The sequence below is a fragment of the Atheta coriaria genome, unplaced genomic scaffold, assembly GCF_025399875.1.
Source record: "Atheta coriaria isolate IRGN ID8LTWV9N9 unplaced genomic scaffold, Caltech_Dcor_3.1 hic_scaffold_21_pilon, whole genome shotgun sequence".
NCBI classification, from domain to species: Eukaryota; Metazoa; Arthropoda; class Insecta; order Coleoptera; family Staphylinidae; genus Dalotia; species Dalotia coriaria.
In genome coordinates this window covers 131,117-144,407 of record NW_027045463.1, presented here as the reverse complement: position 1 = coordinate 144,407, position 13,291 = coordinate 131,117, and the positions used below count along the sequence as shown (strand labels likewise).

General features: G+C 36.7%; 2 protein-coding genes across 2 annotated transcripts; one reads left to right on the top strand and one right to left on the bottom strand.

Annotated features, from left to right (window-relative positions):
- Positions 1-615: 615 nt before the first annotated feature.
- On the top strand, positions 616-4,360 carry LOC135802420 (putative fatty acyl-CoA reductase CG5065). The gene is made up of 8 exons (XM_065316003.1): positions 616-1,115; positions 1,462-1,713; positions 1,772-1,917; positions 1,973-2,088; positions 2,612-2,804; positions 2,867-3,115; positions 3,174-3,434; positions 3,499-4,360. The coding sequence occupies exons 1-8, from the start codon at positions 864-866 to the stop codon at positions 3,584-3,586; spliced, it is 1,557 nt and encodes a 518-aa protein (XP_065172075.1). The 5' UTR covers positions 616-863; the 3' UTR covers positions 3,587-4,360.
- A 5,912-nt stretch (positions 4,361-10,272) lies between these two features.
- On the bottom strand, positions 10,273-13,038 carry edl (ETS-domain lacking). The gene is made up of 3 exons (XM_065315993.1): positions 12,881-13,038; positions 11,407-11,584; positions 10,273-11,338 (listed from the first exon to the last, which is right to left on the bottom strand). Exons 1-3 carry the CDS (start codon positions 12,899-12,901, stop codon positions 11,112-11,114), a joined length of 426 nt encoding a protein of 141 aa, XP_065172065.1. The 5' UTR covers positions 12,902-13,038; the 3' UTR covers positions 10,273-11,111.
- Positions 13,039-13,291: the final 253 nt, after the last annotated feature.

Here is a 13,291-nt window from a genome sequence, read left to right as displayed (position 1 = left end):
TTATAACATCATTTTCTCAATTCAATAATTACAATGCGTCATGCCTTAAGCAAAAATAAGTAAACACATAAAAATTAACGTGGTAAAAACATTAATTTATTTACGCATTCGTGCATAATTTCATCGTCATAATGATAATGAAGTGATGGCGAGAAAGTCAAAGGTTTTCATTGTGCCTAGATGATTTTGCATACTGCATTATTTTTTATGCACAAACGAACTTATGAAAAGCAATCTGACACCATGGCAAAGTTGCACATGTCATTAAATTCGCGCAAAACGTCGCGCAAATTAATTATTTATGCGGGTTTTTACCACGGGAAATAAAAATTCATTATCATTTCTTACAATGTGTTAGTGAACAGAGTTTACTTATTTGTGTGATAAAACATCAAATTTTTAGTAGAATTACTTAAATTGCTTTCTACGAGCAAAAACACCTTAAAAATCACTTGAATTTTAATCTCACATAATTCAACCTAAACATTGCATAATAAAGTTTTATTATTATGTGAAATTTGTAGTATCCCACTTGCAGTTTGGCTCTCGATGTGATGATAAATGATGCAAATGGAAAACACGCAATTAATTTGAATCAAGTCTGAATAGCTCAAAATAAACAGTATAATAGCGGCAAACGTCCGCCGCCGGCTTCGTCAGTGTCAAGTTCAATTCGTTGGTACCTCTCTCCAGACTTCGAGTTTATTTACGAATGTATACCACTTATTCGGCCGCTCACGACGCATTTTGCTTTCCATTTCGATTGGCTACGCACCTAAAACGAAAATAAAAATTGAAAGTAACAATCAACAACATTCGTGTGTGTGTGTGTGTTGATAGTGTGGTATTAATAGTGCAAACAAATGGCATCCCTGGCGCCAAAAGGACCTCAAGAGGAAGTAGTGGAACCGGAATGGCAACATTTACCTGATCGTGTCGCGAAGGCCTTTGAAGGGAAAACGGTTTTTATCACTGGAGGAACAGGCCTTGTTGGAAAAGTCCTAGTGGATAAAATACTACGATGTTGTCGAGGTGTAAAGAAGATGTTTTTGCTCGTTAGGGCCAAAAAGGGCAAATCAGGAATGGAGCGAATTGACTCACTGTTTGAATCTCCAGTGAGTTATATACATATTTTTTAATTTAGTTTTTAATTTTAATCAAAACTTCAAGAAAGTCTAACGGTTGGTTCTTACTTAAGTCAGTTAGCCAACAGCCAAATAATGCGCACGTATTACATGTACATATTATATAGTTTTGATAGAAGTTTCAGAAACAGGTCGTTATTTGCCTAATTTCGTAAAAAATTTCAACATCCAGCTGTTACAAGCCATATGATACATGTGAACTTGTGTAAATTAGCATTTTGCCATGACATTTATATGAATACGCATTGATTGCACAATTTTTTACATAACATGTAAAGAAAACTAAAAATTTCTATTTTGTATATTAATGTTTTAGCTTTTTGACCTCTTGAAGAGTGATAAATCGAACGATTTCCGAGCTAAAGTATTTCCGATCTCCGGTGATGTCTCTCTAAAAGATTTGGGTATCTCTCATGAGGATCGTAAACTTCTTGCAGAAGAAGTTAATATTGTTTATCATAGTGCTGCCAGCGTACGCTTCGATGATCCATTCAAGAAAATTGTTATTATGAACGTTCGAGGATGCAAATACATGCTTGAACTTGCCAACGAAATTAAAAATCTACAAGTGAGCCATTTTACTGTTAGAAGAAAAATTTTTTTTACTCTTTTGGTTTTATTTTTAGTTGTATTTTCACGTGTCAACAGCATATGCGCACACACGAGAAAAAGTCCTTGAAGAAAAAATGTATGATCCTCCAGCAAACCCTCATGATGTTTTGAAATTGATTGAGTTGCTTAGTGAGGAAGTTCTTGATACGATTGCTCCAAAGTTAGTTTCTAACAAAATTTATTTGATGTCAGTTTTAAAGTGTTATTTGATGCAGATTAATGGAAGGCTATCCAAATAGTTACGGCTTTACGAAAGGTTTGGGTGAAGCACTAGTTAACGAAGAAATCCGAAAAGGAAAACTACCAGTAGTTATTATACGGCCATCTGTTGGTGAGTAAGATAAGAGTTATCCAAAATAACAGAAATCTGTAGCTCAAAACGGACATTTTAAATACTAGCGTATCTAATTTTACAACATTAATGCGTTCCTGTTGTGTCGTACCATATTGTCCTCAACGGTGTAAAATTAACATATTTACCATAGAAGTACCTTTCAGCATAGGTATTGATTTCTCACTTTTTAAACATCATATTAAAAACCTGAAACAGCCGATTTTTGGAATTTTGTATGTAAAAGTCATGATTTGTGGTGATAGTAGGTATATGCATATATAATTTTATTTTGACTAAAAACGAACATAACCTGAACAGAATATGTAGTTCTCCTTGACGCCACTGCGCGCTGGGGTTCGATTTTGTACCTAGTTCTGAACACGAACAATTTTGGAAGAATTTAGTTTCAATCGCTCAAAACAACCACAAATGTGGTTCGGGCTAAAATGAAAACCGTCTAAAATATCAAAAGAATGGTGTACGTAAATAAAGGGGTAATTCTATTTTTGTTACTTTTTAGTAATTCCATTGTACCGTTATCCTTTGCCTGGTTGGTCTGACAACATGAATGGCCCTGCAGGGTTACTCATTGCCGCTGGCAAGGGAGTACTTCGCACGATGTATATGCCAAAAACAACTTACGCCGATTTCGCACCTGTTGATCTCGTGGGAAACGCTCTTTGCGTAATTACCTACGCCTACTTATCATATCCGTATGTAACTACTTTATCTCCGAAACCTCTTCTAAACCAAAAAATTAAACTTATCATTCTAGAGAAAACCGTAAAACCTGGAGCGTAATAAACATTACCACATCGTCAGTCGTAAAATTCACATGGAAGGAAATCATAGAACTGGGTCGCCATCTTGTGGTAACAAAAGTACCGTTTAACTGGGTACCCTGGTATCCAGGAGGAGGCGTCACCACCTGCTACTACCACCATACAATTAATTTTTATTTAAAACAAATCTTGCCTGCCATCATAGGTGACGCCATTTTATCATGTCTACGCATTGAACCAGTGTAATATTAGCATTTGTTTTTATTTGTATGAATGTAATAATTTATAATAATTTTGTAGTTTGATGAAAATCCAACGACGAATCAGTAAAGGCTACGAGGTTTTCCATTACTACACATCTAATCAATGGAATTTTGTTAATAAAAATTTATTGGCAATGCGCGATGATGTGTTAAACGAGCGCGAAGCTGCTGTTTATATGCTGGACGATGAAAATCTAGATATCGAGAAGTATTTCTTGAATTGTATGATTGGCGCTAGGCGGTATTTAATGCACGAACCGGATGAAACCCTACCAACTGCAATGCGTCACATGAAAGTGTAAGTTCAGGTTTTATAATACATAATATCTTATTAAACGTAATAATTTTTGTTTTCGTTTCAGAATGTACGCAGTGGATAAATTATTTCAAATTTTGTTATATTATTTAGCATTTTGTTTTCTGTACAAGATCTACCAGTCTATTTTTTAAGGTTACGTTTAATGTTATGTGATTGTACATACTAAGAAAGACATTTGGTTATACGCTCTATTAGATCTGTTTAATTTTATTGAATTATTTATGAATCGAAGTTTGGTGTCAAATTACTCAGACGTAAAGTTACAACTTTTTTGAGTTTGTATGTAGAGGTACAGGTCCATTGTGGTCTGAAAAACGCATTCTAACCTAAATCGAGGGAAACGATGACGCTACATTAAATCATTCAGGTTATGTTTTTATTCAAGATTTGAACCGACCAGTCAATGCACCACATTTATCTTCGGAGACTATTCGGCAAGAAGCACCAGCAAATATTTGGCCAATTAGGAACCTATTTGTTAATAAGTTCAGTAAAAGTCAAAAGTAATAATTTAGACAGGAGTAGCGAATATGATGCATAGATAATATAACTATATATCTAATTTTTAAGTACGCCGTCTAGATTTTTACTTGCCAATTTTTGTATACGTATCGATGACAAATAAGAGTGTTGGGAAATTTGTAGTTTTAGATTTTAAAAATGAACATTATTTAGTGTGTAACAAACTTTCAGGGTTTTGGATGTTAAGAATTTGGAAAACCAATAATTTTGTACTTGCTTACCTACTTTTATCGAATACCGACTACGAGTACAGGAGGAATGAAAGTTCTTCTGAACTTGAATTACATGAATCATTTATTTACTTGAACTTATGTGTAGATTGTAAAGATGATGAGCAGTTGATGATTTTGTAGTGCAAATTATAATATACAGTAGAATCCGTTTATTATGACTCGAAGGAATTGACCAACCGGTTATTATGACGTACCTACACTACCAAGTTTGGATATAAAATTCTGTATAAAAATAGTCATATAATGACTTCGCTTACAGTGACATGTCGCTTATTATGACCCATTTTAACAGATTATGTCCGGTTATATTGACCAACATGATTCTTTACACCTCCGGTAATGTTCGTTGATACCCGACGACGTTCGACACGTGGCGAACTTTTTATATTTATTGACATTTCTTATGATTGTCTTACTTTTATGTATTTACTATCGGAATGACCAAATGCTTAAATAATAAATATAAGCATTCGGACAAGTCGTGGTACCTTGACCACGACTTAATCCGTATTTTCCATTAATCCGAATTTGGCTTCATTCGATAGTAATCTCAATGCTTTTTAAAAACAAGAACCGCATTAAGCAATAATTCAAATGTTTTGAAACCGAAGAGGCTTCGAAAATCACAAGAAAATTAATTAAATGAAAAATCAAAAGTTACAGATTACTTGAAGTAAAAATACACTTGTATGTGTTATAATGTGCTGATTACGTGCAATTTTGATTTTGATTTAATATGTATGAATATGTACATATTTACATAAAAAGGGATTTCATTTCACAAAAACGCTTTGTATGACGTCCGCTTATTATGACGTGTTTGTCAATTCCCTTCGATGTCATAATAAACGGATTCTACTGTATATATATTATCAAGTAAAATAACTTTATATCAATACATGTATTTTTTAGTACCAATAATAATCCATGCTTTTTTATTGCTAAATGACGACGCTGCAGAACAAAAAATTTGGCTTAGTTGGCGTAGACAGCTATAATTCACATCCCCGTAAACAGATGCTCTATCGAAGATTTCACAATTTGTATTCCAATAAATCAAAACCATGATTTTGGCGATTTCTTTTACAGGCAGCTAGATATAAGATATTACTTTTTATCTAGGTATTACGTCTCTTAATTATCAACTGATTAAGTGCAGCTAATTTCTTCAACAAGACCACAACTATCAATCTTCTAGTAATCTTAACATAGGTACATTAATATTCAAACTAAAATTAGCCATGAGAAAAATTCTTATTATGTAAAAGAAATGTCACTTCCTGTGAAATACCAGCTGATGGCTGAAAAAAACTATTAACACAATTTGTCCGTTTACATTGACGAACTCAAACGGAAGTTCCGCCACAGCACCATGTTTATACAAATAGATCCCAACTAAAAACCATCTTTGTATTCATCGCAACCATTCAATTCCCATTTCGGTCAAATTGTGAACTAATTGTGCGCTTCCGGATTGACCAAGCAGCTTTAAGCCGTAAAGAATTCACAAATTCAGCACGATTGTGTTCTAACTTTAGGTACATGCTTATTTTATTCACTCAAAATCTTACAATTTCACTTCCGTTCGGCAGCGCATTGAATCCGCAATAACCTGACTTTGAATCACCCAAATAAACAACATTATCCCATAAAGAAGTAACATGCTAAGTAGTAGAAATAACCATAAAATGTTACCCTTAGTCATAAACACATTGAAAGCTGATTTTCTCATCCGGTTTTATTAACTTTTAAAATGCGTTCCATTTGGATCTATTACAACCGTTCAAATTGTTTGTAGAAAGTCACGTATTCGAAAACGCAACGTTTACAACCAATCCAAAAAATCATAAACCTGTGCGACAATAGTTTTGGGTCTTAAACTTTTACAACCCTTACCGATGCGGCCTAGCGGTTCAGTCGTAAACATGCGTGAGCCGGAAACATCTGCTTCGATTTGGATTAATTTAGCTCGATTCCGTGCATTTCGAGCATCCGTTCGTGTTTTTGTGCTATTCTCAATCGAAGATCACTTCCTGTCCACCATACAATGCAACCTGGACCAATATTTACATTAATACCACCAAAATATAGCTGCGAATATTTTTAGTCGGCTATAATTGAACGTGTGTGTAAATATATCCTGTTCGTGTACGACCCCTTCAAAGGGCGCGTGTTGTACCCCTTGTACATTGCGGAAATCGAAAAATAGAACGGAAAAGGAAACGAGCTGGCTGGCATTAGATTTTTAATTCGTTGTCGAGCACAATCAATTTGAATATATAACAAACCGACGCATTTCCGACCGGATGAACGGAAGCTACTATTTACAAGTAAACATCTGACTATTTATTGTCATATATGGATTTGTTTCTTTGTACATATACACGTCCAGCTATGTTATTGTAGTTTTGCCGAAAATAATACCAACGCACAACTGCACACATATTGTCCTAGACCCGAACACCCAGTGACCGGAAGCGTTTACGACTCGATGAGACGTGCACAAGTGCGACGGTTTTGCGAGTCATTTTTCGATGGGCGGATAGATTCCAGGAAAGGTCAATGAGGAAACCACAGTGTTTCGTTATTTCGACTGCGTTAATTCTCGCGCGGCGCGTTTGACAATAGTGGCATTATTCGTGCGACTTCCGGTGCAAGGTCGCCTCGAACGGAAGCGTCTGCTTTCTGTTCGATCGTTATATTAATGCTTGTAACGAATATTAGGAACATTAACTAATGAATTTAATCTTTGTTTCTTAAATACCATTAAATGTATTTTAAAATTAGCTGAGATATGTGAACTTTCGATTTTCTGCTACATAAAGTTCTTTTTCCAGCTATTGTACCTTAAAATTTAGAAGAAATATTAGCTGATGCGTGAATAACGCGTGCCGCACAACATACAAGACAATCATTTGAAGAGGTTTCGGGCAGTAGCCAACAGCTGACCTCTCCAGCTGTTCTATTTTCAAGCTTTGATCCGGGTACAAGAGCAGATGCTAGGTGGTTGGACAATTCATCTCACGTTCAAATTCTGTGCATTATATTCTTATCTGACTGTGGATTAACATTTATGTCCGTTATGCATAACATTCCTAATCCATGAAGTGCATGAAAATCTACAAAAGCCAGCAGAATAGAAGCCTGTGTTCTTTCAAATTATTCGCACCATTTTTTAAAATTTCCTAGAATATAACAAGCAGGTAAAAAGAAAAAGATGAAATCAAATTCGTAATCGGCAGGTGTTAGATGCACGCGACCAGCTGATATTACCCACAACGGATGCAGAGCGTGTTAGATAAAACGAGTCGTTTGCCCCACACGACCTCGACCTTACCCTCGGCCACTAACGGAAACATTTACCAAATTACCAATTCCTGATCGTGCCCCGTCTGCTCTTGAATCATTGGAATGCATTGAAAACGCCGACGCGCCGGCTGACGAACATGCAACACGAGACTCACCAAGCGACGTAAACAAGCGGTGGGGGAAGTAGCTTAAGTACGCTCTGCACTATTCTCGAGCTTCAGTTCCAGTTCTGAGTTTGTTGTTGCGGTTTGCCCGTTGGAAGTGTTCCGAAGTGTTTAAATATTTACGCGTATTGATAAAATGGAAACTGTGTGCCAAACATCCCAACCAATGGATTTATTCATTCCACCACAGATGATTAAACAATCGAAACCAAAAACGAAGATATCTACTAAAGGCTCCCATAATAAATTACCAACAGGTATGAATCGGACTTATTTTTAACTTAAGCGTAGTTTATTAATACTGATATTATTATCATAGATCCGCGACAATGGAGCAGAGAGGACGTCCATTTGTGGTTGCAGTTAATTGCCAATGCACACAATCTTCAAGACGTCAAACCATCCAGGTTTTCAATGAATGGGAAGGCATTGTGTCTGATGACCCCGGCAATGTTTGCGCAAAGGGTGCCAATAGGTGGAAAACTGCTTTATAGAGATTTTCAACTTCGACTAACCATTGCTGTCCATTCTGGTCAGCGTTGAGTTATCATCATTGACATAAACAGCAACTTCGAAGTTGCATGGATGATCGTTTCGAAGATATCGAGGAATAAGTCAAAGCGTGAGTACATAACTTATATTAATATTTATTTTAGTATTAGAAATAATATTAATTATTGTTTGAAATTTAATCAGGCTGTGGGCGATTTGACGTTGATAATCCAAAATGAGCAGCAAACTATCAAATGAACAGTATTAGGACAGCTGTGATTTGTTATCATAGACCTTGGACAATCGCAAGATTTAGTCACATGAGTTACCTCATTAAATGTTTCTCATGGAAGCATTAAATAATTGAAATACTACCAAAGACAATTTTGTAAATACATCATTGTATTATATGTAGTTTTTAGGATGTGAGACTAAAATTACTGTGTACATAATTTGACTATTGTTTAAAATTAGCCGAGAAATAAAGAAAACAGAAAAATATCTAATTTGATTATTTAATTCTTAATTTATCTCAATTTTTAAAAATTTCAACAAGCTTTCAAATAATGATAATTCGTTAATGGTATGATTGCCTGTGTTTAGAACGGAAGTATCTAACCGGAAGCGGACATAGCAACACACTGCGTACTTGTTTATTACCTTGTACCAATATTTTTTTCAATTTTCAAGTTTCCACCCAATTTCAAGTAGGATTAAATTATTTCTGCGTCGATTATGAATTAATGCTGCAATTACTTGTTAATTATCGAAAGTTATGTTTAAGTTATGCGATAGCACCATGCGTGATTGTTATCTCGCACGAATTAGCCCGAGTCTCGACGTCGTTCGGCCACAATAATGAGAATAAGAATAGGAGTTATAAGAATAAGAACGCGAAAAGGAAACGGTATGTTAATCGAGCAAGTGCTTCCGTTTCCAATGCGGCGTCATGGCGAGCGGAAGCGGCGACCACCATCGCAGACAATTTGTGAACGATCATGTTTCACATAATACAATAATAACAATACAATCATACAATACAACAATAACACAAAGCTCGAAAATATTATCCATCACAAGTAGTACTAAAAAGTTCTCTACTTTTACTTTAAAATACACAAACTGTGCATAGAATTGTTAATTAACGTTTAATGTTTCCTGCCAAATTCTCTTGATTTATTCGAAGCTGTGATCAGCTATTATCATTCGGACAACTTCCTAAATTATATGCGCTGCAAATTCGTCAATGCACGAGAAACACTCTAGCTCGGGCCATGTTTCCACCTGAAAAAAAATTTGTTTTTGTCTTGACTGAATCTTTTGCACAATATTGTCCGCCATCACATGAATAGCACAGGTAATAAAAACCAATCATAGGAAAATAAAATGTCAAATGCATTATTTTTTTTAAATATAAGTATGTAAAAGTAAATATAAAATATTGTGACGTTTATTATGTACGATTTCATGCTTGGTCGAACGCATGTTATTTTATTCTCAGCATCTTGTTTACTTGACGTCTTACGTCGATTTAAAAATGGTGTGACGCTAATCCCTAAAACAAATTTTACGATTTGTGTCTGCTTCCCAAAACCCAACTCATAGTTTGTCTAACGAGTAATAAATCGACAATAAACTATTTCCGGCCCGGGGCTACTCTTCCAGTCACGTCCGATTATACGTGGGCCTATTTGTCGTCCAACCGGGGTGCACAATCCACACAATACAACGAAATGTCAATACGGGATGTAAAATCGAATGTTTACTTTTTGGCCGTCACTAGCCGCTTCCGTTTCAAATATATGACGGATTGTGGTATTACGCCTGTATTTGTTTGACAATGTCGTAGGCAGCATCAGCTTCGGCATCTTTACAATAACCGGATTTACGATGTTTCGAAAGGTGCGATGAAAGTCGGCTACTGAACGTGCCGAACACAAAAGATGTCGGACGGATGGCGTGGGTGTCAAACACCTGTTGTATACTACTGTTTCTTGGCCAATAGGACAAGTGCTGGATGGATGATGACCATATCAGGCTTTGGGTCATACATTTAAATATCTAATATTCAAAAAAGGCAACAATAATTTAAAAACGTTAAATCTTCAATAATTCAGCAACATTTAATTATTTCACAAAAACTTAAATATAAACAGTTGTAGGATCCTAAACCTGATCCCATTCTCCAAAAACATTTAAAAGAGTCTTATTTTTAAACCCAACCCTAAAAATATAATAATCTCATCATTATAGCTCATTAGTTAGTTTGAAACATTTCAATGAGCCAAAGTGCTTTTTCCATCCGCTATTTCACACCATCAAAAATGGAAAGCGTGTGTGTGGTTTTTTTTTAATATCCAAACTCCCGACCAAAATATGAAACTATAAACGATGAGCTCGAGTGCCGGATGTTTGCTTCGTCTCGACTCGCCTACGAGCTGCACCAAGACGGCGTTTGGCGAACGCCCTCCGCTTCCGTCGCAAGTTCTCAACAAATTCTTAATTGCGAGCGCGGTCGGGAGCTATTTTCGAGCGCAGTGGAGGAGCGGAAGCGCGCACTGCACTCCATTATATGCTAATCTCGCTTCCGCTTCTTGCACAAGAACAACCAGCTACAAGTAATACAAGTTGTACGCGTTACGTAATATCACAATGCGTCTTACAAACGCAAATAACGTAAAACAGTTGTAGGATATAAAATTACAAAATACAATAGTTGTCTAAATTAAGAGGACTTAAATATTACAAGGTAATGCGTGTATGAAGTAACCAGTAACAGCGTTGCAATAAGTATCAGTATAACAGTCTGTGAGGTTCGAACATCTTTGGAATGACGCCACGACCATGTGCGTTTCATGTTTGACTAGCCCCTGACATTGGAAACAGTCGGGAAACGACGAATGTATTTAGGAGTACTTGTGTATACGTAGTGTACTTTAAGGGTAGTTGTGCATTGCGGCACTCAGTCGTAACTGAAAATCTCGGAAAAGCAACTTCCCGCCGAGGGGGACCCGATGCACAAACATGGACTGAGACATTAGACACAATGCCTTGCCATTCATTAGAAAGCGGGAGCGATGGTCATCCATATTGGGTAGATTATGTACTGTTGCCATTTCATCTAACCATTGCTGAACATTATCACGTGTCCATCTTCTTGGATCTGCAATATAAAAACAAATGTAAAATTTGTATAGGTATTTTAAATACTTGCTGAAATGATTGAATTACCTTTGGGTAGATTAGAGTCACATTCCGCTTCAGAATTTGGATAACTTTCAAATTCTAAGCGGCGAGCTGCAAACAGAGCACCGCCACCCGGATGGTAATGCTGGAGGGTTGCCTGCATGCTGTCGCCCAGACGTCGTCCGATGGTCTTCCGAACGTAGTGACCTATTTTGTACTCGAACTATAACAATAAAAACAAATACTTGAATAAAATGTGCAAATTTAATATTATTTGAGTGTTAATATCATATCATTGAAACTTAATAACTTGAGATGTAATCAGGATGTATTTCGTCCATTATCAATCGAATCCTTTGTGATTGGCTGTGCGCCAGGAAGAGGATATCCTTTGCTTTTGTGCGCTTATAGCACGCGGACGATTTTGTTCATTTTGCCGATTCGAAATATATGCCAACCGGCGCACGATTGCATAATTAAATACGCGCGCGTGTATTTGAAAAGGTTTGACAGATCGAAAAATTGCAGCCCGGCCCGGACCGGACACGGCGGCGACCGGATGACGAACCGATGGCACAGGATATCCTATCATAATTATTATGGGACGACACACACTTTTTGCTATTTTCAGCAAGCATCTAAAATCGTTTTTTCATGATGAGATTAATCGTTTTAGCCAAATTCGGGATAAAAAGTATCTTGTTTCATGTGGTTTTCGACCTTCGGTGTGCGAAGTCGTTAATCTTTCAAGTCTAGCGTCGCGACGATTGCGGGGTCGTTAGGTGGCGAGCATGAAGAGGCACTTCCGACGTGGCGTAACGCATCCATCATGAAATTATTAACGCCAATTAGTGGCGCTGTGCGCACCTAAAGCGGCTAACTAAACGCCTATCTGCGCTTCTAATTGCTGCACATGTGCGTCAATTCATAAACACTCTAGTCAAAATTCCAAATGAATATTTTTAAATGTTTAAAATCATTGAAATAAACATCCCGGAAAGGGGCAGATACGACTGAGGGTTGAAAATAAGTACAACATCCTTATATTCCTTAGACGATACAAAACGTTGGTTTCCTTTCGTTGCGTCGAAATAATCGTGGGCAGGAAGCAACGCCGGCGATCTGAATAGCGCGCATAATTCCACCGCGACGTTCGCGAAGCTTCAAGAAAAGATTTGAGATTCGAATGAATGGTGAGAAAAATCCACGCGGCGATGTGAACGGAAGCGCACACCGGCACACGAACCGAAAATCATGAGCGCGGAGCGAAGAAGCCGCGGGAATCGCGTCTAATTATCTAAGTATTATAAGTATTCTAAGTCGTTCCGCGTCGTGTGCGCCGACTTCCTACTTGGCTTCGCAAGAAGTGCTCACAGACGCAACGAAATGGCAAAGAACAGTAAAGCACCGCTAGCCAACAATATGATTTCTCAAAATATAAAATTTTAGCAAAAATAATCATTTAATAGTAATCAATAAACTTATTTATCTTAATAAATGATTAAAAATATTAACTTACAGTTTTGTCCTTTAAGCACATAAAAAAAGTTTAATTATTTGTTCTAATTGTGATAACTGCTGCGATGTTTATCCAAAAATGTGAAGACACTCAGATAGTAAACAATTTACGAAACATAACACTTTGCGATAGCAGACAACGAACCGAACTGAAGGAACGTGTGCGATGAAATGAGCGCGGGATCGACTCACATAACGTGCAGCTGTTCCAACAATGGGAGCAACAGATGCGCGCGCCACCTGTTATGATCATTAATAGTATTACTCAGTGATACCTCAATATCAAAATAAAAGCCATAACCAAACAACTATGCTTGCAAATCGAAAATTGCGGATTAGCGGATTGATTCTTGTTTAATCTATATTACAACGATAAAATAAACAATCTAATATATTATTACTAAAACTTTTA